The sequence below is a fragment of the Gavia stellata genome, chromosome 2 (assembly GCF_030936135.1).
Source record: "Gavia stellata isolate bGavSte3 chromosome 2, bGavSte3.hap2, whole genome shotgun sequence".
In the NCBI taxonomy this organism is placed as follows: Eukaryota; Metazoa; Chordata; class Aves; order Gaviiformes; family Gaviidae; genus Gavia; species Gavia stellata.
In genome coordinates, this window is record NC_082595.1 from 31425986 (window position 1) to 31452931 (window position 26946).

At 39.3% G+C, this 26946-nt stretch overlaps 1 protein-coding gene across 1 annotated transcript; it reads left to right on the forward strand.

The window, feature by feature from the left end:
• Positions 1 to 983: 983 nt before the first annotated feature.
• On the forward strand, positions 984 to 24235 carry RAB4A (RAB4A, member RAS oncogene family). Its single transcript, XM_059827948.1, has 9 exons — positions 984 to 1014; positions 7292 to 7342; positions 14950 to 15030; positions 16249 to 16363; positions 17881 to 17943; positions 19168 to 19322; positions 20254 to 20349; positions 22308 to 22468; positions 23807 to 24235. Exons 1-8 carry the CDS (start codon positions 984 to 986, stop codon positions 22421 to 22423), a joined length of 708 nt encoding a protein of 235 aa, XP_059683931.1. The 3' UTR covers positions 22424 to 22468; positions 23807 to 24235.
• The last annotated feature ends 2711 nt before the right edge of the window (positions 24236 to 26946 follow it).

Below are 26946 nucleotides of genomic sequence, written 5' to 3' on the forward strand. Positions count from 1 at the left end.
GGAGGTAAGAAAAGCAATGGTGAAGTCAGGGGCTCTGAAAAAAACCCTCAAATCCCTCTTAGCTTGTATATACCATGTCCTGCAGAAAGATTTGCAGCGAAAGGCTCAGCCTTTGGCTGAAATGCTGGCAACTGGGGGGCGGGATATCAAAGCATCCGAGGTAGACATTTTAGGACTAAAGCTGGACAGTGGCATATAGTTTTCAGGAGGAACTGTCACAGGGAGGTTCTGCACCAGGGAAAAAATGTTTGCGTGCTCACTGGCGGGAAAATCAACCGCCGTTGGCTGAGATTCGAGGCAGGCAGTTCTGTGCCGGAACCGAGGGACTGCTCCTCCGGAGGGTGGCCTGGTGAGCGGCCTGGCGAGTGGCCGGACAGGCGCGTCCCGCCCCCCGCAGCAGCGTCCCCAGCTGCTGCATTTCCCGGGAAGAGCGGAGGAGAACTTCTTAAGCGTACAAACGCCATTCGACTTCCACGGCAGACATCGGAGCGGCACAGGGTAGGTTTGGGTGTGGGAGTCTTTTGTCAACGAGGCCACGACCGGCAGGGCCGCCAGCACACCTCACAGCCTCTCCCCGCCTTAGCCGGGGGGGGGGGGGGGGGGGGGGGGGGGGCGGGGGTGTCACGTAGGCCGCGCTCGCGCCCCCTGCCTTGCCGCAACGGCTCCGCCGCTCTACTGCCCCGCACGTGCGCCTTGTTTTGCTGACGGCCACTGGGGGGAGGCGGGGCCGCCGGCCGCGAGCCCGCCGCGCCTGCGCGGGGAGGCGGGGCTCGCGCTCCCGTCCCACCCCCGCCCGCCGCCCGCGGAGGGCGAGGCGGCCTGGACGCGCGTGCGCAGTTGTGGCCGTTCCTGGCGGGGCTGAGCCGGGGCGGGCCGGGGCGCCGGTCTCTTGTCCGCTTCCCTCCCCCTGCGGCGCCGTGAGCCTCCGCCGGTCAGCACCGTCCCCGGGCAGGGGAGGAGGGAGGGGGCTCGCCGCTCCCGAAATGTCGCAGAGTGCCATGTCCGAGACCTACGGTAGGAGCCGGGGGCGGGGCGGGGTGGGAGGACCCTCCTCTTCCTCCTCCCCTCCGGGGGAGCGGGCCCGGGCCCGGGCAGTCAGCCCCTGAGGAGCGGGGCGAGGGTCGCTGCCGAGGGAGGCGGGGAGGCGGCGGCGGCGGAGCCGGGGCTGAGCCGGTGTGGCAGGAGCCGTGGAGGTGCAGGCTGAGGCGGCTCTCCGGGCTCAGGCGGGTTTCTCTCCCCCGGCTGGGGTGCTTGTCTCTCTTTGCCTGTTCTTGTGAGCTGCCCGCACTGCAGCGCCCTACCCCTCCCTTGGTTGCCCGGTCTGACATGACAGTGAGCGTTCACGGTTATCTTTCACGGTGTGGACTCGAAATGTAAGGTGAAATCTAGGCGAGGGAACTTAGACACTACTTGTTATGGTTAAGTGAATTCAGAAGGAAAGTTGCAGTGCATGTCCCCTGGGAGAAGCTGCGTGCCTCTTTAATTGGAGATCGTGTTCTTTTGCGGGTCAAGTTAGGATTTCAGTCCTGTTGTCTTAGATGTGCAAGCATCAAAAAGAACTGGTTGTGAGAGTGAGTGAGGGAAAAGATCAGTGAATATGTTCATACGTCTCTATGTTGGCATGGATGTCTAACTACTGCTAGCAGAAAAACATCCGAAGGAGTAAGTCGGAGTGCTGGCACTGACAGGGTGTGTCAGTGCCTTACAGGGAAGCATCAAAGCGAGGAGCTGAAAAGGTATGCAGAGCTAGTACTGCTGGCTAGGTGGAGGAGATGGGAAGTGACTGAATAGTATTAATTTATCTTCTTCATAACTTTGCTTGAAACAAATCTGTTTGCTTGAATCAATTTGCTTTTTCTCCCCTTTCCATAGCATATAATTCTGTAATATTTTGCAGTATAAAAATGCCATCATACATGTAAACATTTTCAAAGTCCATATGATAGGTTGTTGGAGAGTAAGATCAGAATTGGATACTGTGATAAACCCTTTCACTTGTCATTTTCTAGATTTGTTGCAACATCTTATCTTCAGTAGCTGTTCAGACTTTAGAGCTGGACTTGCATCTTCTTGCTTTTAGGGCGGAGTTTTCAAAGTAGGGAATAGCTTGGCTAATTACAGCAAAATTGGACACAACAACTGCTAACTGTGATAGTCGTCAGGAGTTCTTACTAGTAAGCTAACTTACCTGATTGTTTCTGCTATGTAACTCAGTTTGTTTTCAATACCCTGGTCATCAGTGCTTAAGATGTTTTGTTCCACTGGTCAGTGCTTCTGTGTACAGCAAATGCATGGAACTAAGGGGCAAAATGAGGCAAAAGTGTGGGGCAGCCCTTGAAGTGCAAATGTTAGGATATCAAGACCCTGCTTATTTTTTCCATACTTTCTTTAAACATGTAGAACTTAAGTGTAGAAACCAGAGAGGTGTGCTCTGTTGATTTAGATGTGAGTTTGAACTAATTCTTCATGCTCTGAAATCTTGTGATCAAGAACTGGGATCGCTTTGGTTGTGCTTATAGTGGGATTGGTGGTCTCTAAGCAAATGAGTGGGTAGGCATCCAGAGATGATGGAGAGCATTTCAGCAGTGTTCCTTTTTTGATGTTGTAATAGTAAGCAAGCTAAATAGATGGTTGTGTCTTTAAACAAGTACATTTCAACATTTTTTGCATTGTTCCAGTGATGCAGAGTAGCAATGTAAGCCCACGGTAGCTGTTGATACTTTCTGATTGTTTTGACGTCCTAGAAAACGAGCCCTTAAAATTGAAGGTTTGCAGTTGTGACCTGTTCCTTTTATTTGTTTAATTCTTGTTTGGTGTATTTTGGTGTATTTGAGTTTCAATGTTTGTTCTATTCATACACAAGCTACGAAAATTCTGAGCTAGAATACTTGGGAGTGTCAAAGTTTAAAGTAGACAGAAGAATAAAAACTAAGTTATAATGTAAATTTTAACAATGGCTATACCATCTCTGACCATAACAGTAACCAATATCTAATTTTGCAGTGTCCTGTCCACATATGTAGCAGCCCAATTGACAGTTCAAAATAAACAGGATGATGTGATAAAATCGTGGATCTTCTGTGCTTGATGAACCCTCTGGGTTTGATGAACACTCTGGGTTTTAATGTGCTCACTGTCCTAACAAAGAGTGGTTTGTTTCTGACCAGCTGCTACAGTGATCATCAAGGATGATAGAAGTATTAGGGCAGTTGCCTCCTGGTGACTGAGATCAGTGGTCGCCTCAGTGCTGGAATCCCTGTAGCTTCTGCCCTTGTAGATGCTTATTCATGAATTGGATTTTTCTTCTTATCACCTGGATTATGACCCATTCTAATTATGTAACCTTAAGCTGTTCATCACATACAGATAGGCTCAGGAAAGTGGTTGTGGTTTTTTGTTAGTTTTGGGGTGGTGTTTTTTTTAACGTCCTTTTGCTGTCTGGCTTTTATGTGACTTCAATTTTGCTGTGTGGTTTCAACTTCTCTTTGAAAGGGGGGGTATTTTTTAAAATACTTTTCTCAATCTATGAGAAATAAAGAGCCTTTCCTCGGATCTGTCCTTTCTGCCTATCATACTTCATTATCTACCTCGGTTAATTTACATGTCTCATCCTGGTTTTTTTTACTCCCTGAGTTCTTTTCTCTGTCTCAAATTTTGTCTGCTTTGAACCTTTTCTGTTCACCCGGACTTACCAACTATTTCTGTCCCTTGCTGTGATTCTTAGCTCTTTTCAAACCAAGGTCTGTAGCCTCTCATAGTCTTGGCACTGAATTCTTTGTTCACAATCCACATTTTCTCTCCTGTAGATCTATTTCAGCAGTTGTATATCGTCTGTTCTTAGCTTTCTAATCTGTTTATTCCTTTCCTACATGATCGATTTATTTTCCTTACAAAGTGCCAAAACCAAAACAATCACTAATAGTCTCAAAATTCATGGAGCTTTCTTCTAAGTTTAGAAAGAATATTTTACTGCTGCTTTTGGGAGAGGAGGGTCACTCTTTAAAAAGTTTATCTTGTAACATTGGAAACAAATCTCTTATTCATAGGAAAAGTATTTTAACTCGAGATTTCTGAGGTGCAATGGCCTCTCTGTAGATAGTTACCATGTAACACCACATGCATGCTTTCTCCTGCTTCCCAGTGCAAAATCTACATGGTATTGTGTTACGGTAAATATGGACTGACTTAAAGATTGCTTACCCTTATAACAGGTGAATGCAAAGCAACCTTTGGATTTTAAATGGTAGAAGGACAGAAGAAAGGTTGTACTACCTTTGAGTAAATGTGACATGTAAGATTCCAGTCAAAGCTCTTCAGTCCCTACTTCCCTGTGTTTTCTCCACCAGTATCTACTACTGCCAGTCTGGTCACATGAGTTTAGAATCTCTGTCATTGTCAGAGAATGTATAGTCTTCCTGTCCATTTACAAATACTCAGTTTTGGTGTGGACAATTTGATTCATTCTTTTCTCCTCATCCCATCCCTCACTACTTATCTGGTGGTCTCTGCATTTATCACCCTGGCCTTCAGTTTATTTCAAATCTGATTTTATTGCTTAGAGGGCATAGTTCCTTTGCTTGTAAGGAAGCAGATCTTCCCTCTTTCAAGCATTCATTATGTAGATTGGAATAGAGCCAGGTTTATCTGTTCTACCTGTTTATCTTGTTAACTCTTATTGCTAGAGAAAGAAGCAAGCAGGGAGAGTAGCTCCTCTTTTCTCTAATTTAGAGGCAGCATATGCTAGTAGGAATGCTTCAGAGCACTCTTTCCTTATGCAGACTGCTGCAAAATAGAAGATGTCTAACTACCAGAAGAGACTTTTTAATGGCATGAATGAGAGACTTTCCAAAGGGTCAGTATTAGTGAATGTAAGTTCTACTCTTTATCAAGGATTTGGAGGAAGACCGAACTGAGATTGAGGATGTAATGTGGTCTTTTTTTTCTCCTTCTGTATTAGCAAGCATATAAGAAACAATTTAATTCTCATTACATTTTAAAGACTAAGCTGCAGTGGCTCAGAAGCTGTTCAATTATTCCTTCTGCTGGAGTAAACTTCAGTCAAAGGAGGAGGTTGGATGTCTGGGCGTGGTTTCCACATCAACCATCTGTTTTTGCTGGTACTTGAATCAAAGCCCACAATTGTTTCCCTTCTCCTTTCCCCTCAGCTCCAGCGTCGTCCCCCCCCACCCCCCCCCCCCCGTGTAGTTTAGCTACTGGTGAATCTTTGGGGTGGAGCCACAGTTTCACTCCTTTTCACCTATGCTAGAAAGGAAGTTTTGTTCCCTGTACCCCCTACCCAGTTTGGGATCAGGTGATGCATGTAGCTCACAGAGGGCAGTAAGCTGATTTTTTTATATTGCCTTATTTCCTTCAACAGCCATGCTATGCTATCTTTCATCTCTTTATGCTTTCTCTACTGCATGTCTTGTAACCCTTTTTCCTTTTGGCACAGAGTTCAGTTTTCTTCCTAAATCCTTTCTGTATAGTGATGATCTTATTTACAGGCAAAGTACTTAAACTTTTCTAGACCTTTTCAGTAGTCAGCATGGTAGTAAGCATTTGTAACATCTGAATGATGTTGCTTTTCAGCTTTTCCATGAAGGAGGAACAACAGAATTCAAAAGAAAAACTTCAAAACTTCTCTAGGGTGACAGCCTTGGCAGCTAACTGGAATGTTGGAGCTCAGAGCTGCTTTGTCAATTGCAAAAAAAAAAAAAAAAAAAAAAAACAACAAAAAAACCACCCCCCCACCCCCCCACCCCAAAAAAAAAAGTGACTTAACTCCTCTGGGAAGAGGACACCAAAAAGAAAAACTAGACCAATTAAGCAGTAGCACAAACACTAGGATATGGGTAGCATTTGGTGAAATTGCAAAGAATGAATAGATAAAAGTTTTTTCCGAGTGTGAGTACACAATAATGTTACAACTGGGCTGAAAGAAGCTATCTGTCCAATCTCATTCAGTTTCTTTGTTTCTGAACTGTGCTAAAATTTTAGATACATCTGTACAGTTCCAAGAGAAGATATTTCATGTCCTAAATCAAGCAATAAAAAAAATTATTAAAATGTAATTGATGTGGTTCCTGTTACCATACAGAATGACATTATAAGAAAGAAGTTCCAGAATAACAAAATGAAAAATGTTCTCCCTGTTCTTACCTGGTATTACCTTACTCATTAATATGCTAGGCTGTGAACTTAAAAACTTGTTAAATATGGATATTGTGACTTTTGGTATTGGCAAATCCCTTTTCTTGTCCGTCCTTGCAGTTGATTAAATGTGCAAAGTATTCGGTATTTCCTGAAGTGTGTTATCCAGTGCTTGTGGATAAACTGTTAACGTAAGTCTAACAGCCTTTTGCTATTTTGAACAATTTACGTAAAATTGGAGTGTAAACTGATAGAAGCACAGTTACATTTGTGAATATAACTTCAAAGTGTCATTTACTCTGTGAGTCTACATGAGTTTGGAAACATTGCTGCCGTATTTGATGCAGAAAGGTTTTGGTTTTTTATTATAAGATTTTGATATTTCCATTCTATGGTAGAATAAAACACATTTCTCTTACTTTTGTACTGTAAACAAGTGAATTGTAACTGCAGTTTCAAGTTTCACCTTAGAAAACCTGTTTGCTATTTTGCCGGGGGAAATATATTTTTTGTCTACTAAGTAAACAGGTATTGAATCAGCATCTAAGTTACTTATTTGTCAGAAAGATTCCCTTTTAAAGTTATCTGGCACAATAGAATCTTGATAGGAATTGGGAGTCTATTATAAAATGCTGCTAGAATATGTTACCAATTTAAAGATGTGAATATAAAATCCCCAAATACCACTCTTGCTTTCACAACAAAATATAAAGTACCTCAACTTAAAACACCTCAGGAAAAAGACACTGCTGTTCTGAAGCTATTCCAGATCAGTCCCTGACAGCGACACCGTTGTTTCATTTTCTCACTGGCCTACAGCCTGTCTGTGCAGAATGGAGCAGCGTGTTAAATTTGCTGTTCAGCATAGTTTTGTGGGTTGCACAAGTATGGCTTCGTGAACCACTTTAACAACCAGTGCTTACAATCACAGAGCAAATTAGTGTAGGAATAGAGATTTGGTTTTATAATATGAGTCTTCCATGGAAAAAAGGAAGGTAGACTTGAATTTTGTAGTTGTTTGTCCTATCTTCTTGTTAAAAACAGCATTCACCAGATACATAAGAGAACCAGTTTTAACTGGATTTCAGATTTATTTTTGGAAAAACTGCAGAGACCAGAAACAGATTATTTTAATTGTGACTGTCTCAGAACATCTTGTATTTTGAGGAACTCTCTGAAAGTGGTAAAACCAGTGAGATTACACACACCCACAGTAGTTTAAATATACAAAAAGGTACACAAGGCAGCCAACTAGTGATATTTGGTCCATAAAAAGAGAAACTTTGCTTTCTTTCAGAGATGAATTTTTTCTTAACCTAACACTTTGGGGCTATTTATGATGTCTACATTTCATACTAACAGTGAAGATTTGATAGAATGAAGCATTTTCAGCCTCAGCGTGTTTTGCAGTTGAGACGACATGAAGGGCCCTTCTTTACAGGAGATAACACACAAAATTTTCACAAACTGAAGCAAAATCCTTTTTGTAACTATTTTTTTCATCCCGAAAGCATGAGCAGCTGGGTGGGGGCGTGAAGAATGAGAGAAGTTTGGAACAGAATGTCTTGAGCGTGTAAATGGTCATATTTGCGAGCAAGAAACAGCAATCTCTCTGAGAAGGGTAGAATACAGAATCTATACCAAGCCTGTTACAACATTTGAAACAAGAAAAATCATGCAAAGGTAAAATGTAAAAAAGCAAAAATCCTTAGTAAAACACTACTTCATTTTAAATAGTGTGAAATGTGTTCATCTGATTCGTGTCGATATGGAACAATGCTAGGGCCGCATGATGAAATGTGACTTTCTGTCCTACATACCCTTGTTAACCATAAGCCTAAGAGACACAGAGTGGTTAATGTATATAGTTCCCATAAGCCTAAGAAACACAGAGTGGTTAATGTATATAGTTCTTGTATCTTGCAAGGGTTGCCTGACAAATATTCCAAAACTGGTTTTGTTGCTAACCGCATAGTATTAAGCAAAAGAAGTCTAATGTGAGGGATACCCCCAAAAGCGATTTTATGCGAGTGTGATTTGGATTTCGATCCGAGTGACTATAGTCACGGGGTGGATAATGTGGAGTTTGGATAATGAGGTGGGATTCCTGTGCACAAAGAGCTGTTAAGACTGCCCTTGCTATCTCTTGTGCGACCTGGGGGAGTGGAGACTCACCCGGCTAACACAGGGTGCAGATAAGGAGGGGGCCCTGTGGAGGCAGGATAGCCCTGCTTATGGTCAGCAAAGACAGTAAAATAACAGGAATGTGAGAGGTCCTTTGTTCTTCGAAAAGGCTTCGTGTCCGATAACTGACCTTTGCTTCATTACCTGTGAAATGCATATTACAACTCACACCCCTGCATATGCTAATGAAGATTATAGAGGTCATGCTAAACATATATGACTATAGCACTCGTCTCTCCACCCAAATCATGCTACACGTCACATATGGGGGGGGATGACACCTAATTCATTTACAAAGACCAACCTTTCCTATGAATATGTAGCAGCAAGAGAAATATAAACCGAAAACAAGAACTGTACGGTGTGCGTCTTGGTGGAGCAGAGACTCCCGGCGCACCCAGCGCTGTTTGCTTGCCTTTATTCGTTTAATAAATTGTAAACTTTAATTGCAATCCTATTTGGGGTTGAGTCATTTATCACAATTGGGGGCTCGTCCGGGAGGGCTTTGGTTCCTGAATTCTGATTTGATCTAGGAGGGGCGCCCCACCATTTGGTGGCTCCTGTTCGAGTCGGGTCGGGACTAACGCCATCCTGAATCTGAATAAAGGCAAGCAAAGAATTTGATTTTCTATGAGCTCCCTTGCCGGCTGCAGCACTATATTTTGCCCGTAATTCTGCGCGCGAAGATCCGAACGAAGACGACGGAGTCGTAAGTATTTAAGGTGTATACCGTTCGGTTGGGTGGGATTCGGTTGCCTGTGTGCGTAAGAGTGTGACTGAGACGGAACTTAGTTCCGAAGCGATTGTGGAGGTCTTCTGACCGCGGTTCCAATCTCCCGCGAGGGACTTGGCCGGTGAAGGACCGAAGCGATTCCTATAGGATTCGTGGGTGGGTGATAGGTCCTAAACCCCCTGCAAGACACTCTTACTAAGGTAACCAAGGGCTGTAGGAATTGCCATAGTAAAATTCCTAGATGGGTCAAACAAAATCGAAGACCAGGGACCAGAAGAAAGGGAGCAAATTACCAGACATACCACCAGAAAGTCCATTAGGAATAATGATTAGAAATTGGAACGATAGGGGCCCCAGAAAAGAAAAAAGTAAATTAAAAAAAAAAATGATTCAGTATTGTATGGTAGAATGACCAAAGGAGCCTTTAAGACCACATGTCTTTTGGCCTGTTTTTTGGATCCTTTGAAGACTGGATTTGCCAGGCCTTAAATATACATGTTAATTCAAAGGAACTTTTTAGTCAGGAGGAAAGTGATTATGCAGGATTATGGATCAGGACTTCACGTCCTTTTCCAGCCTCAATACTTACACTAAAAGCAGATGAGAAGTTTGAAGGAGATAAAGAAAAACAGCTTACAGACCTTTTGAGAAAGTACAAGTTGATTTCACTGAATTGCCCAAGGTAGGGAGGATAAAATACCTATTGGTAATAGTAGATCATTTAACACAATGGGTAGAAGCTTATCCTGTAGCACGAACTACGGCACAAACAGTGGTAAAAATTTTATTAGAACACTTGATACCTAGATATGGGATAATCCAGTACATCGATTCTGATCAGAGCACACACTTTACTTCTAAAATAATAAAACTACTATGTCAATCATTAGGCATTCAGTGGGAATACCACACTCCGTGGCACCCACAAAGCTCGGGGAAAGCAGAAAGAATGAATCAAACAATAAAACAACAATTGGCTAAGTTAATGATCAAAACACAAATGCCCTGGACGAAATGTTTACCATTGACACTTTTAATCATAAGAACTAAACCACACAGTGAGACTGGATTATCGCCATATGAAATGTTATATGGCATGCCTTATTCCCAAGGGATGCCTCTAGGAAACAATGTAGTTGAGGATCATAGTATCCAAAAATATATAATTACCATTGGAGAGAGATTAAAAGAACTAAGAGAAATTGGGATGATAGCTCAAACACCACCTCTAGGATTTGCAATTCATCAGTTAAAACCGGGAGATAAGGTTCTAATAAAAACATGGAAAGAGGAAAACCTATCTCCCCTCTGGGAAGGACCTTTTCTTGTTTTATAAACTACAAAAACAGATGTGAGAACTGCTGAGAAAGGATGGACACATGTGTCGCGAGTAAAAGGTCCAGTGAAGGAGTGGAAAGTAACATCTGAACCAGGAGAAACTAAACTAACCATCAGACGAACTTGAAGAGGCCTTCATCAAAGAATATAAGCTAAATTGCTGTGGGAATTTTGTTGTGATTACTCCTATAAAATTAGTAAACAGAGAGACTCCTGAATAGATACCTATTAAAGGAAACGATTTATTAATAACTGGGATCAGTTAAATATTATCCCCTAGAAATAACAATAGACTATCCGCAGTATACACGGGATTTTTAGGACAAATTGGAAAACAGGCAAACTTTAAACTCATTTGAGTACTCAGAAAAGGACACCCCTTAAGATTAAGGAAGAGGGCAAGACCGGATAGGGAACCAGTGTTGCGGCTGGAAAGGTCTGCCAAGGGCTGCAACCCCTTCGGGCTGTGACCGCCGATCACTATGGCCCTTACCGGACCTCTTCTAGTTCTACTTGGGGTGAGATCCTAAACCCAGACTACGGCAAACAACTGCAGTCAATGTAAAGTAACTACTAGAAAGGGACGGATAAGCTCCCAAACCTTGATGTATCATACGGTCTATGACTGTAAAGACCAGAAAATAGGAAACTGCATTCATAACCAAACCCAGTATGCTCTATGCAGAAGGGGATGGTCCTGTGTATATTAGGATACTGCAGGTTGGGGATATGATAATCAATGTGGGAATTTACAAGCTTCAATCACAAGGGTGCAAACAGACAGTAATTGTACAACCCGTACCTACAATCTGGTAAATTTAACTCTCATAAATTTAGAAATTTGGAAACAGAAAAAAGTAACCAAAATTGGACTTAAGATATATGGACCTGGAAAAGACCCAGGTGTAGTTATTAATATTGAAATCAAAGAAAGGACAAAAGAATCAGTGCAACATAGACTGTTATTCAACTCATTTTATCATGAAATAGAAACAGGAGTGAAATATGAAATTCCCACAGTTGCTAAAAATCTATTTGTGAATCTTGCTGAAAACATTGCTAAGTCATTGAATATAACTAATTGTTATGTTTGTGGTGAAACAAATCAAGGTGAACGATGGCCATGGGAGGCTATGGAGAACAACATAAGCAATCCCCAAGTATGGAAAACAATAAGAAAGGGTAATAGGAAACAACAATGGGTACTCCAAACGAGTATAATTGGAAGGAGTTGTTGGCAAAATCTAAAAAACAAAGGAAGACAAGTAGGTAACCTAGAGTGTGAAGGAGGTTACCTATGAAATGAAACTCAGAAGCGCTGGGATAAATGGGGAAGCCCACTGGAAAAGAATAATCAATTTAAGAATTGAACCAATAGAACAAACATACCAAAGGGCTGGCCAACTCCTGAAGGACATTATTGGATTTGTGGCAAACTAGCCTATGCATATTTACCAGAGAATTGGGCAGGATCCTGTGTATTAGGAACTCTAAGACCCAGTTTTTTCCTGTTACCCATAAATCGGGGAGAGCGATTAGGAGTCCTAGTGTATGCTGAAGCAGATGAGCTAAGAAAAAAAGCGTCATAAACGGAACTTACAAATCGGACATTGAAGAGATAACGAATGGCCCCCTGAGAGAATCATTGCCTACTATGATCCAGCTACGTGGGCAGAAGACGGATCCTGGAGCTACAGGACCACAATATATATGCTTAATAGAATAATTAGGTTACAAGCTGTATTAGAAATAGTTATAAATAAAACTGAAGATGCACTTGGATTAATTGCAAAGCAAAATACCAAGATGAGAACTGCTTTGTATCAAAATCGCTTAGCTTTGGATTATTTGCTAGAACAAAGAGGAGGAGTCTGTGGAAAATTTAACCTTAGTAATTGTTGCTTAGAGATTGATGATGAAGGAAAAGCTGTAAATGAACTTGTAAAAGAAATGAAGAAAATTGCACATGTTCCAGTTCAAACTTGGAATGGAATCAATCTAGGAGAATTATGGAGAGACTTTACAGGCGGTGATTGGCTTACTAAAATTGGGATAGTGGTACTGGGAATATGTGGAGGATTGTTAATAATTCCATGTTTAATACCTTGTTTTACCAGACTAATACACTCGGTTATACAAGGAATGCAAATATCTGCGGTACCTGTTGACCCAGAACTAGGGAAAGAAAAAAACCCATTCCCTAATCATAATAAAAACAAAAGAAGATCCAAAATTGATACCAATTCGGCAAGTGTTGACTCAATTGGAAACGAAAACACGAATCAATACCATAAAAAAAAAAATGGGGGATTGTGAAATGTGTTCATCTGATTCGTGTCGATATGGAACAATGCTAGGGCCGCATGATGAAATGTGACTTTCTGTCCTACATACCCTTGTTAACCATAAGCCTAAGAGACACAGAGTGGTTAATGTATATAGTTCCCATAAGCCTAAGAAACACAGAGTGGTTAATGTATATAGTTCTTGTATCTTGCAAGGGTTGCCTGACAAATATTCCAAAACTGGTTTTGTTGCTAACCGCATAGTATTAAGCAAAAGAAGTCTAATGTGAGGGATACCCCCAAAAGCGATTTTATGCGAGTGTGATTTGGATTTCGATCCGAGTGACTATAGTCACGGGGTGGATAATGTGGAGTTTGGATAATGAGGTGGGATTCCTGTGCACAAAGAGCTGTTAAGACTGCCCTTGCTATCTCTTGTGCGACCTGGGGGAGTGGAGACTCACCCGGCTAACACAGGGTGCAGATAAGGAGGGGGCCCTGTGGAGGCAGGATAGCCCTGCTTATGGTCAGCAAAGACAGTAAAATAACAGGAATGTGAGAGGTCCTTTGTTCTTCGAAAAGGCTTCGTGTCCGATAACTGACCTTTGCTTCATTACCTGTGAAATGCATATTACAACTCACACCCCTGCATATGCTAATGAAGATTATAGAGGTCATGCTAAACATATATGACTATAGCACTCGTCTCTCCACCCAAATCATGCTACACGTCACATATGGGGGGGGATGACACCTAATTCATTTACAAAGACCAACCTTTCCTATGAATATGTAGCAGCAAGAGAAATATAAACCGAAAACAAGAACTGTACGGTGTGCGTCTTGGTGGAGCAGAGACTCCCGGCGCACCCAGCGCTGTTTGCTTGCCTTTATTCGTTTAATAAATTGTAAACTTTAATTGCAATCCTATTTGGGGTTGAGTCATTTATCACAAATAGTAATAAAATTTGGAAGACAGGTGAAGGCAAAGGATGGTGGACATCCTTAAGATTTGTAGCCCTCTGTTTTGCTATTGACATTTCAACAGTGGAAATTTTCTTACCATATGAGAAACTTCTTGTTTTCGTTGCTTTTGCCATTTCTAGGGGGTGTTTATGATGCATCAGTGCTTTGACTTGCTTAGTGTAGTCTAATTTTTTTTTTATTCTGCCATCCCCTGGGCCAGTATCTGTGTAACCCATTTGACAGCTCTGAACACTGTTAATTAAATCAATTTTAAGTTTTTATTTTTGTTGATATTGCAAACTTAATCCTTTTCATTGCATGCTTATTTGATGTCTTCTGGAGACCTGTTATGTTTATAAGAGAAACTGTGCAATAAAGTTGTAAAGATCACTAAAAAAACCTGCTGCTGGTAGAAAAATAAATAGTGAATCTTGCACAAACTGTAAAGGTTGCCTTGATGGCTGTATATTAGGGGAAGCAATTGTAAACTTTCTAATCACAGTTTCTCAGTGTATATGTTTGAGAGTGGTAAGACAAGGAAGGAAGTTCTCCTCAGTCTTTAGCCAAACAGAAAGCAGATCTGGGGAGGTAGGATTAAAGCATTATATGTAACTGTTAAAACAATACAAATGGACCATAAATCTTGAATACATGTATTACTAATGAACACTGATGTAAATGGCTCATAAATAGGTAAAATGCCAGAAGTACCTGTATCTTAATTTACCATGTGGAGAAAACGTGAAAGCAGGCATCCCAGAATAAAAATTACTTGTTGTCTGTAAATTCTGTAGAAAAAATATTGTAGCTGTTCCAGCTTTACAAGTATTAAAAAAAAAAAAAAGTATGAGTATTAAGCAGTTTATACAGAGAAGTTCAAAGTAATGTGAATAAAATTTAAAAATACAAAAATTTTAAAGTTTAAAAACATATAGATTTTAAGAAATGACATCATTATATAGGGTGTTTGTACTGACTATAGCTAATAGCTTACATATACCTGTAATTCATCCTGTTTTAACTGAGTTCAAATTCAGCCATTTTCAGCTCTTCTTGTCATTCTTGTATCTCCATAAACAAATAGCATTCTTAGCTCTTACTTTATAACATCACTGTTGAATACACTGGGTTATTCTTCAGATTTAGTGTTGTTTTGCTAGTTTTGTCATCTATTCCCTTCTCTTTGAAATAACAGCTACTAGAGAATAGCTTGCTTGTGTACCTGGTCTTGTGACAAAAATGTGAGTGCGTACTAAAATTTACTGAATTTTTTTTTTGTCTTTCAATGTTCAGATTTCCTGTTTAAGTTCTTGGTCATAGGAAATGCTGGAACTGGAAAATCCTGTTTACTACACCAATTTATTGAAAAGAAATGTAAGTATATGTGAGTACAGTAAGAGTTCTCCATTGCTTTGTACCACAGATGAAGGCTCTGCCTACATGGGTAGCTATTCTTTGTATGTAAGTTCCCGTAATTATCTTATTTATATAGATGAGGATTTTGAGAATTATGTTCAGAACCATATTGTAAATCTTTGTCTGTTTGCCTGTAATCAAAAGCCTGATACTGAGTAGTATTCTCTGTTACTTTCAAATAAATATAACAGGATGTCTATGAAAATACAGGCTTACTTTTTGTGAGACTTCTATCTTGCAGCTATAAGCTTCCCTAGATACAGAGTAGAGACTTGGATCTTTCAGAAAAAATACTGAGCAGAAAAGTTGAATTGCTTGAGTAGATTTAGAAAGCCTGTTGGACAGAACTCAAACCTCCCAACATCTAGTCTCTTTCTAAATAAACAGACACTCTGTGTTCTTTGTTAAGGACTGTGTTCTATGATAAATGCTGGTAGAGGCTCCTTTGTAGATGTTATTTAGAGATGAATGGATGATATAAAGAAAATTTCCTGTTGGGTAGTGCATTTAGCATCATGATTAAACAAAAATAATATGCATTTAGAAACCTTTGTAAATCTAAGGTGACTTATCTTTCTCAACAGAATGGTAATTCATCTTATCTCTTGAGGAATAGCTCTAGGATAATAATGTGTAATCACTAAGGAACATGGCATGATTCTATGATCGAACTTGAACTGTGACTTTGCTTCTAGTATGGTCAGTTGTATATTGCTGAGAATCTGTGATATCAACAGTGTACATAGAGCAAGTGTCTTAAGTTTGTACTTTAAAGAAGTAGGAGCTCTTGCTTATTCATGGGTAAGACTGTGTCTTTTTGTGTTCTGCTTTTCCATGAATTTTAATTTTAAATTGCATCAAAGTACTAGAAAACATAGTTGGAAAAAAAAAAAGTGTATAAAAGTTACCCTGCCATTTGTGAACTGGGAATAATTTGATTAAGACGGACCTTTCCAGTAGTAATTTTGAATTGAATAAGCAGTTCAAAATCGTAAGAATATTTATTTCTGCATGGTGGCAGTAGACTTATGAGTGGCACTGAATTTGATGGTTCAGGAAGTAGTTTGTAATTTGAACACTGAGGAGTTTTAATTATATGTGAATTGGATTATGTAAAAACTAATTATTCACTCTAAGTATTCTCCAAATAAGTCTGGTTTTACTTCTTTTTTGTAGTCAAAGATGACTCAAATCATACTATAGGAGTGGAATTTGGTTCAAAGATCATAAATGTTGGTGGTAAATATGTAAAATTGCAGATATGGGATACAGCAGGACAAGAGAGATTCAGGTACCTTTTTCAATCATTTTATTAAGTGTTTGTTATTAAATTGTTGCTGTGGGTGTTGGTTATTATTTATCCCTGTTTATAAGTAGGCCTAGTTTCTTCGTCAGTGGAATTGTTTGTTTGCTTTCATAATATTACCAGCTTGGACACAGTGACATAGATCCATTGATTTCAGTAAAGCAATGCTGCCTTGCGGGATCTGAGGTTCTGCCTTTTCTTTCATTGGGTATTTTCTGTGATAGTTAAGGTGTATGAGCAGAACATGTGGCTAAAAGTTTGTTCACCAGCCAAACTCAGTTTTTTAACTAACTGTGTGTGCGTAATTCTGTGTTCAGAAGACCTTCTATGGGTTGGAATAAGTAAATGATAGGAAGTTGAAAAGCTGTTCAGAATCTGCATGAGAACAGTTTCATAGTATAACATTATTTTATTAGAAGAAAAAAAAACAGTTGTCAAGTTCACTTGGCTAAGTACACTTCTAGAAGGACTGAGATCTCTTAAGTTTCTTAAAGAAAAGCAACATATTTGTCAGCTTAGAACCACCAATGCACTTTTAATGCTGTATTTTAACTATGTCGTACATCTGAGGCACAGGTCAAACTCAGTAAAGATCTAACGTATTCCTGAGTACATTCACTATCAAATAGGATATCAGGTTTTTTATATTTCTGGGGGATGGGGTGTGTGGGGGAGGTTTCTTTGCTTGGGGGCGGCGGGGCAGTGGTTAACAAAGGTGGGTATGGTGGTATGAGTCTGAGTAATGGGCAGCAATCCAGGTAAATGTCCTCTATTAGACAAGTTCTTTGGATACATCTGTGACTAGGTAGAGCTGGGCAGTGCTATGTAGTCTCCATTAATGAGATCTCTTCAGTGTGTTGGGCAGATATCCTGGGATTCTGAGGAGCTTGGAGGCTCTGTACTTCCAGAAGCTTGTGCAAATTCTGCTCTTTGGAGTTCAAAGTGTTCACAGACTTGCGGGTCCTTTTTTTCCTGCTGCTTTTTATAATCTATCTAATTCTTTTCTTTTTAAGGCTGATCACACCTCTGTTGACTTAGCAGATTTTTTTCTTTGTCCTCTACCTTTTGAAGGATGCTTTGCTTCGATTTCCTTGCCTCCTTCTCTTCAACTTAAGGAGTCTTAAATTGTTCAATTACAACTACTTTTCTCATTCTCACTGCTGAGAGTTCAAACATAAGTTAATTATGCTGTTTTCATGCCACAGATACCACCATCAGCTCACAGTTCTGTATCAGGCCATATATTATGATGATATGTATAGCTTCAACAGCACACAGGTCATAATGGACTTTGAGAATCCCTGTACAGCTATATTTAGTGAAAGTGCTTTGTCAAAAGTCTAGTTGTAAGTATGTGCTGCTGCACAGCTGATAATGTTGTCTAAAAAACACATTTTAAATATGTAAATGAGAATTGTTTCATAATATAGATTGAATTATATTAACCCAGATTTGAAACAATTAAGATATTACAGAAACGTACATCTGTAATTCTATTTCAGGTCTGTAACGAGGAGTTACTATAGAGGAGCTGCTGGTGCTTTGCTTGTCTATGATATAACCAGGTAAGAAAGCTAGCAACTGTCTTGTTTATAGACTGCCAGATAGAATTAACGCATGATGATTCCTCCCGAAGTACCTAATCCTCTAATGGAGAATGGGCAGGAAGAAAAGAAAATATGTATAAAAAGTACTTCTGGTTTAGTGCATATTTAAGTTTTGGAACTTGCTTATGTGAGTTATTGTGAATGTCATAAATGTAAACAGTCTCAAAGGGTTAGACAAATCCATGGGAATTGGCCCACCAGTAGCTGTTCTAGTCATGGTGGACTACAAGCAACCACTGGCTCAGGAGGCCTTGCAACAGAAGCTAAGAGCAGACTTTAGCCACTTTTAACCAAGGTGGTACACCCCTGTTTGTGGAAACTGCGTATTAGTATGCTGGTACAACAGGTCTTCCTCTGGAGAAGCTAGCTCTACCTACACATTCCTTAACCGTAGCCCAAAATTCTGTTCATCTCTGCATCTTTTAATGTTTTAATATCATAGGCAGACAGTAGAATTACCATTACATATTTCCACATTTTTTCCTGGCCACTGTTGACTGATACTTGTCAGATAAGTTTCATGTTGGTTAATGATGATTTGCTAGATGTGTTGCTTTTTGTCCTGTGAGTGGACTGTTCTCCTCTGAGCAGTCTTTGAAATCTGTGTTTTGTGCTTAAGGTCAGTTGGACTCATTTGTCAGTCTTACTGCTTGAAGGCTTTATCTCTGACCACCCCTACAACAACTAATGGTGTGTGCAGGGTAACTGCCTGCTATATCATTAGTCTTGACACAAATGTGAAAGTTCAGGCACACAATTCTCCACAAGTGTAGTAAATTCTTATAATCCCACCTTAAACTTAAGTATCAGTTGAATTCCATTTTAAACAATAACTCATTCTGTTATCCCAAAATTTCATGCACCGAAGGCTGAAACTAGATTAGTGCTTAAAATTTTAGCTTTTTGCATTAACAGGGTATTTTATAATTGTGTATATTTATTTATATATTGTGGTTGATTTAATTCTGCTTTGTAAAAACTTTAAGCTTTTAAATAGTTTCATGAAGGAACTTGATGCTCTTCCCAGTTCATAGCTGGCATACTGAGATGTGTAGGTGATTTGCCTGACTAGCAGCCATTTGTGGTTTGCCACAAATACAGATTTGCCTTCTGAGTTTTAGTTCAGTGATCTGTTCACTAGAAATGAGTGTGTTCTAATAAACGATACAATTTTCTACATAGCCGGGAAACATACAATGCGCTTACTAATTGGTTGACGGATGCAAGAATGTTAGCAAGTCAAAATATTGTGATAATACTGTGTGGAAACAAAAAGGATCTTGATGCAGATCGTGAAGTTACTTTTTTAGAAGCATCCCGGTTTGCACAAGAAAACGGTGAGTAGTAAGAAATCTTCATGTAGCATTCAAAGATGCATAATACTTAAAATAATTTTTTGTTGTGTAGTTAAGGGAGTACTTTGCCCACTGTACCTTGTCAGATATCTACAGAAAAGAGAGTTCTGTCAGTATATGAGGCGTAGAGAGAGGACAGTGCCTGCAGCGAGAACTACATGTACTATTTAAGTCCCATTACCAGTGATTCTTCCAGTCACAGCTGCTACTTAAAGAATACCTTCTATATGGAGATATATTCCCTAGGGAATGTAATAAACCTTCAGGTATTGCCTTGCCTCCAAAGGGTTGAGGAGAAAATGAAGAGCGTGATTTCCCAGTTTTCAGCATCTTATAGATTCTATAGATTATAGACAAGGTTGGATGGGGTGTGCTGCAGTTGGAACTAACGAGTTTTACTCATGGGAAACTGATTTCAGTGCATGGCATGGATCCAGAGGACTATTACCTGGTCTGTAGTATTCAGAATTTCCAGTCTGAGGACACATTCCTGTGGCAGCTAAAGCCAGTCTCAGTCTGAGATTCTGTGCTGCAGTCCTGCCACCAGTAAAATCTGTTTGCTTTTATAAATCCATTATAAATAGTCTTTTCTACCAACTGTGGCTGCTGGCTGTCCTTTTGCATATAACTTTCTCTTAATGGGAAACTATATGAAGTTCTTTGGTTTCATGCACTATTTTGCGTGCACAGGCCAGGTTATTATTTTTGGATTGCAACTTTCTAGGGTTAATGTATAAATTTCAGAGGAAGTTTTTTGTGGTTTTGCCATCAAGAGCTGATTTTTTCCGCAACGTCCTATTTGACAGTAGTTCTTCTTAAGAAAATTTTTGTTGTTCCTAGCTTTCATGCTTTCAATTACTATATCAGATATTGCAGACTTGTTTTGAGATTGTTTTTCTGGTGTCAAATGCAGAGCTGATGTTCTTGGAAACAAGTGCACTAACGGGGGAAAATGTTGAAGAGGCATTTGTACAGTGTGCAAGAAAAATACTCAATAAAATTGAATCAGGTAAATTGGGATTTATAGTCTTTTAATGTTTTTTTTGTTTTTTCCTGAAAACTAAAAGTACATGTGGAAATACCACCATTCAAAGTTCTCTAATGGAATTAACACAGAGAACCAAAATTTCATTGTGGTAAAATAACCCATTTGGTTTATACCTGCTTCCCATATGTTTTAATAGGAATGGACATCTAAATCAGATCTGTATATCTAAAAGTGGGGGGTGGGGTGTGAATGATGAATGTTTTTACACAGTGTTTACCTCAGCAGTCAGCTCTGAGCATAGGCTGTGCATTCTGTGGGTTGTTATGTCCTTACAAACATCAAGCCTGACATTAGACAGTTTTAGCAATGCAGAATAAAAACCTAGTATCAGGGCAGACATGACTTTTAATTCTGCTTCTTATATGTAGCAGGAAATACAGTCAAGAGAATTTGAATAATAATACTGAAAATTTCAGGGATGTTTCCTAGCAACTGTGTTTCTCTGAAGTGATCTTCCTGCCTCTTCAGTTGAAACCATTTTTACTTTTGCAGATCTAGAAATATACCAGAAGCTTCTCAGTGCAAGTGGGCAGGTTTCTATCAGAGACAGGCTCTTAAGTGTTAGGTGTCATTACAGCTAATTTGCATTCCGGTTTTCCTCTCTTATCTTCAATGTTTTAAGTATTTGCCTTATTGAAAAGTCTGTCTCAGACTCTAATTACGTATGTTGAATGCTAAACACAAATGTTTAGATGAAAAGAATGTGGTATTTTCATAGGGATTTCTTGATTGTTGCATCAAATCAATGCCAAACAGCAGTTTTCATTTAAACAAACAAACACAAAATAACCCCAAACCCAAAAGCAAAGTATAGCTAGTTTCTTATGATACTGTAGTTCCATGACTGATTTATAGAGACATTACCACAACAGAAGTCAGTCCTGTTTTCTGTGAGCTGCTCCTGTTTTCTTTGTGCCAGCACACATGCATGGAAAAATTGAGACTGGAAAGAACCTATGGAGGTCTCTAGTCCAGCCTCCTGTTTAAAGCACGTTCAGGTTCAAAGTGAGAGCAAGTTGCCCGGGGCTTGTTAAGGCACATTTTGACATGCTCCAGGAACAGAGATTCCACAGCCCCTCTGAGCAATGTGTCCCAGTGCTAACCAATTGCTGCTATCTACCTAGTCAGTCCCCAGCCTGTACTTGGGCTTGTTCCATCACAGGTGCAGAGCTTTGCATGTGTAGTTGCTGAATGCCAGGGAGGTTCCTGCTGGCTTGTTCCTCTAGCTCAGCCAAGGTCTTTTCTGAATGGCAGCCCTACCCTCGAGCTATCAACCGGTCTCCTCAACACGCTGTCATCTGCTAAATTACAGAGGGTGCACAGTGAACCTGCATAAGTGATCTGAATTTCTGAATTATTCAGAGGGATTTTTTGGTGTTTTAGACAAAGTGTTTCTAATCTTGGCCAGTTTACTATAGAGCCGTAAGAACATTTCTGAAGGCACAGGGTATGGAGTAGGCAGAAATGGATACCAGAAGTAGGGAAGGTTGGGATCATTTCCTCTTGGGGCAGCACTTTATGGAATCCTACTGTCAGATTGATCCATTTTTGTTTGGCTTGGTATCTACAGTACTTCTTTCTCTGCATATTAGTCTCTGAAAGCAGGTGGGTTTTAATAGTGTTTGCATAAAACATTTTGGACATTTTCCTTTGTTAGAAGTAATTAGTGTGAATACATTTCTTGCACCAGCCTAACTTGGAGACAAACTGCTTTGTCATTATGATTAAGGGCACATGGGTGAAATTACAGGAGAAAATGATACAGATTTGGAATTGCCTAAAAGTAAACAGAATTGCAATAGATCTCTCCATAACTAGAGTAGAATATCATTATGCATTTTTTTATCTAATGTCACTTAAATTGGAATGTATTATTTGCAAGTGATCCATCTTCTTGTGACCATTTTGTTTGTCATCAGGAGAACTGGATCCAGAAAGAATGGGCTCAGGTATTCAGTATGGAGATGCTGCCCTGAGACAGCTGAGATCACCACGTAGAGCACAAGCACAAAGTGCTCAAGAATGTGGGTGTTAAAGAAACAAACCACAAAATCTCAAATACTCACTTTACATACAGAAGGTAAGGTTACAACAATCTCAGGATGTTGGGTAAATTATCATATTTCATAAATGTGCTCTATTGAGTGCTTGGCTTTTTCAGTTAGCCTGTAAAGTAATGTAGAATACAGTGAAATAATGCACAGTAGAATTGATTTTTTTTATATACTTTGATTTTTCTTCTACCATCTGCCCACTAAAGCAAGACTAGTGCTCTTACTGAAGTATTTATAGATCTTTGCTTACTCTGAGTAATGCTGTGGATAACATTGAAAAATTTGTATTCCTGAAATGCATTATTGCCCTAATAGTTACCTAATGCACAGTAGAGAAGATGAATAATTTCTGTTGTATTGTGGACAAACATTACTAGAAATGAGAATTCACAAAAAGTAGGTTACAGTCTGTTGTCCAAAGCTATTATACAGTCTTTTCTGAAAATATGGAATTTAAAGACGGAGACTTGAAAATTAAGATAATACTGGATTTCAAATTTCTGCTTTTTTTTTTCCCCCCACCTAAAAGCAGCCCAAAGTGGTTCTGATTCCTGTCTGCTATGAGCAGAAATGTCAACAAAAGAATAGTAGCATTCGCTGCTTAAGCAGCATTGTCATCTGAAGTAAAGTAGCTCTTCTAGGGCTGTTGCAGCCTATAGAATGGGTGTGCAGCCTTCTAAAAGTCTTCTGAAGAATGTCGTTGGAAGAAGCAAGGAACAGGTTTTTCCCTTGCTTTTTCCTGTCCCTTAGGGGAAGACACCTTAAAGTCACATAACCTACTCCCAAGAACAGCTTGGTGGTTAGTCTTTCTTATAAACAGTTGTCCTTGAGACACCTCTCAATATCCATGGATTTTATTTAACTCCTCTCCCTCACTCAGTGGGGGTAATTAAGGAATTGCTGTGTAGTTAATTATTCTGATATCATTAATCCTTATTTCTCTAATATAAGGACAGTGATATCAAATTCAACAAGTACTGCAGGCATAGTTACTGCATCATTTTTACTGTATTTATTTTTCATCAGTTTGAGCAGCGCACACCAGCAGAAGCTTTACAGAACTTTAAATAAGGAAGCATGTAATTCTTCATTCTCGTATTTTGTTCTATATTCTGAGAGTTTAGCTCCTAATTGGGGCTCAGAATTTTAAATAATGGATAGGAATCCTTGAACTGCTTTTCTCCCTTATTTTCCTCCTATAAAATACCATCCTTCAACTAAGAAACTCCTGGAAGAGGGCATTAATTTAGTCTAGCTTCGGTACAGCTCTACAGGAGTAAATAGTTCCTGATCTTATTTCAGGAGCTGAGTTTTCATATTGATCAGATGTAGATAGTCGATGGGAGTTCTTCTGTATTTTACAGCTCTCCTTGCAAATGGTGTTTGAAGAAACAGAAAAGCTTGAAGGCTGTGCAGTTTTTAAAAACATCTTTCCGCTATCTACAAACAGAGCAGACAACTGCTGACAAAAAGGTGTACCGTGTGGTATGGAGCAGCAATGTTCATGTGACACAACAGTCTGCGAAGTGAACTTGATAATTTGGTGGACTCATATCTGTATGTAAACATTTTCCATTACCTATTTTTGTTCTTTCACCTCTAGTTTAAAGCATTGCTATATACTGTAAATAATGTAACAGTAAATTTACAAAGCATGGTATACTTACTTATGCTGATAGAATGTTGCACTACAAGCAGTTTAATATTTTATTTTTTTATCGTATAAACAAATTTAACTAAGGTAGGCTTTGTCACGTTTGTTTGTTGCACAATAGTTTATATTTATGACCTGAATTATAAAACCACTGGCACTGTCAGTGAGGGGTTGTTGGTTTTTTTTTTTCCCCTACTTAGTTTGCCAAATTCTAACAAGCACATTCTCAACATGACTGATTCTCAACATATGGTTAGGACCCATACTTATGTCTACTAATATGTCAAGTTGGAAAAGTAATTTTTATTGATGTTCACATATCCTCTTTTATCACAGTTCTTAAATAACTTCTGAAGCTCTTTTATCCAACTTCAAAAGTTTAGAAAAAATACTTTTTAAGTCTCTCAAATGGCTGTTGACTGACTTGGATTTTCTTCTTGGTCCTGATGTTTTGTATAGCACTGGCATCACGGAGGTGGAATGTATATGTGAAGGGAACTGTGCATCTTCTGTGTGTGTTGTAATTCTAGGGCAGGGGCATGGGCTTATGGAGAATTACCACAGTAGGAGTTTGCCCAACCTCTTATCACAAACAGAGGAATCAGCTGTGGAAATATGATCTCTGTTGAAGCATATCTGGTGAGGTACAAACTGAACCCAAATGGCTTCTTCTAAAGTATCCTGAATGTATGAAATTTAAAATATTAATTTTTCTTAAACATTCATAAAGTACAATTAAGAATTTGAATTTTAAAATTAGACTTTAAAATTGAGAACTTCTGTACAGTCTGTCCTCCTGGAGCTCTACCTTTGAACTTCATGTGACTGCACTATATGTAATGCTGTCCACATTGACCCCAGGAGACTTGTGTGATGGAAGGAAAAAACCAAGCATACGACTTATGTAGTTCTTTCTTGCTGTGAAACTCATCAAGGGGAATTTCAGCCTTGGTACTGATTTTTTTTTTTTTTCTATGCTAAAACATGCAATTCGGACTTTCTTTCCTGCCCTCTCTTTATTGTGGGGAGATAGCATGGGGCAAGAGATTAGCATGGGGCATTCCTCAGCTGGAAACAGAAGAGGAAGAGACTTGTAGAGGGTCCAAGAGGGAGGAGTGAACCGCAAGTATTGCATATCATTTTTACAGTGCCATGACAACTGATCAGGTAAGAAAGACCTGTGGCTTTTATTTTGCCAATAAGGAGCTACAGAACTAAGCTCGTGTTTCTGGAGGTAGCTGAATTCAACCAGTTGAGGGGGCAATTTCACTTGCACTGATGGAAGCCACTGTGACGCTTTTACTTAGTTGTGTAACTAGAAATGGGATGTCTCCTTGGAAGTGCAAATTAACACAAAATAATTGATTTGATCAGAACCCAGTATTGAAATTCCAAGGTCATACATGCTTTATTTTCTATATATGAATCTTTTCTGTTTAAGGGTCAGTTGTCAAATGCATGTTTAAAAACTAAACCAGAAAACTGAACTGATGCTGTAATTTAGAGGGCAGTTAAAGCACAAGAGCAAAGCAAGAATGCTCCACAGAGATATACTATCTTTCATGGAACTGGAATTGTATTTAAAACTATTCACTTTGTCCTGACATTTTTGGTTCAAATGGATGCTTATCTATCTGAATTATACACCTTAGGTCATCTCTGAATTAAAAGGAATTAAGTTTGCTTTGTACTTGAAAAGCCTAGGTTTAGTTTTAAAAAGGCCCACTGGCTGCAAAGACTTTCATATTATATCCCATGTATCTTGTTATATTTAGGATTGGATTTGTTACATAACTAATAATTATTCCCAAGGAGTATTCTCTCCCTGGTAATAAGTATTTTTGCAGCAGCTTTACTGTGCATTTACCAGAACATCAAAGAACTCCAAAAGAAACTTACCTGTCTTAATCCTCACTCAATTTATTTTGGCTTCCACTACTCAGAACTGGAAGTAATCACCAAAAGTAAGTCCTGGGAGGTAGATGTTGGATGTAGTTGTCTCCTCTACCTTATTATTAAGAGATGTGGTGTGTTTCTGTGAGAGGTCTCTCCCATCACTGTTACAATAGTTGAAGTGGCCTTGGCAGGGATTTTCTTATACTTCTTCCTGTCCTTTTCCCTTTACATACAAGACTGGCCTCTTTTGTATACTTGTTTCTTACAATCATTTTGGTCAAGTGTCTGTGGTTAAGAAGCAGTAAGCAGTTTTATTCTTTCTGTAACCAACTGTCTTAAGCTGTCCCCTTCCTACCTGGAAGAACAGTGTCGTCATGAGTTTTAACATTTTTTTTAAAAATATACACATTAACCAGATTAATATGCATGTTTTGTAGTATCACAACCTTTTATGGTGCATCTCACTGAGATTTTTAAAAGGAAACTTTCTAAAGTGGCAACTTCTGAGGGAAATACTCTTGGAAGCAATAGCTCTCACTAGTGCAAGCTATATTGTTTACTATTTCCCCTCTGAGGGTTTTTTATTTCTGAAGATAAACATCATGCTAATAACAGCCCTAGAGTAGATTTTAAGCTTTAACATTATAGTCCACACAAACCTAGCTGACCTAAACATTCAGTGATGAATAGGTTAAATTATGTATGTTTTTGGTGTAAAATTCTTACTTTACCAAAGCAAGATAGCTTGGAGTTTTGCATCAAATAATACTGGGTACCTATATCCTAGGATTTATTGGACATGGTGCTTTAGCTGTTGAGACCTTTAAAAGATTTAAGGTCTTAAAGCCAGTATCTTGCCTTTTAATGCATCTGGCCTACACTATTTCATGTAATGCTTTTATCTAGCATGAAATAAAGATTCTTCCTTGATTTTTTCTAGGTGTCTTATAGCAA

Excerpts from the sequence above, each read along its gene's own strand:
- RAB4A (XM_059827948.1), top strand. The coding sequence starts at position 984 with ATGTCGCAGAGTGCCATGTCCGAGACCTACG. Across the intron at positions 1,015-7,291 it reads TGCCATGTCCGAGACCTACG|TGTCTCAGAACATCTTGTAT; the intron begins GTAGGAGCCGGG and ends TTTAATTGTGAC. Across the intron at positions 16,364-17,880 it reads GCAGGACAAGAGAGATTCAG|GTCTGTAACGAGGAGTTACT; the intron begins GTACCTTTTTCA and ends ATTCTATTTCAG.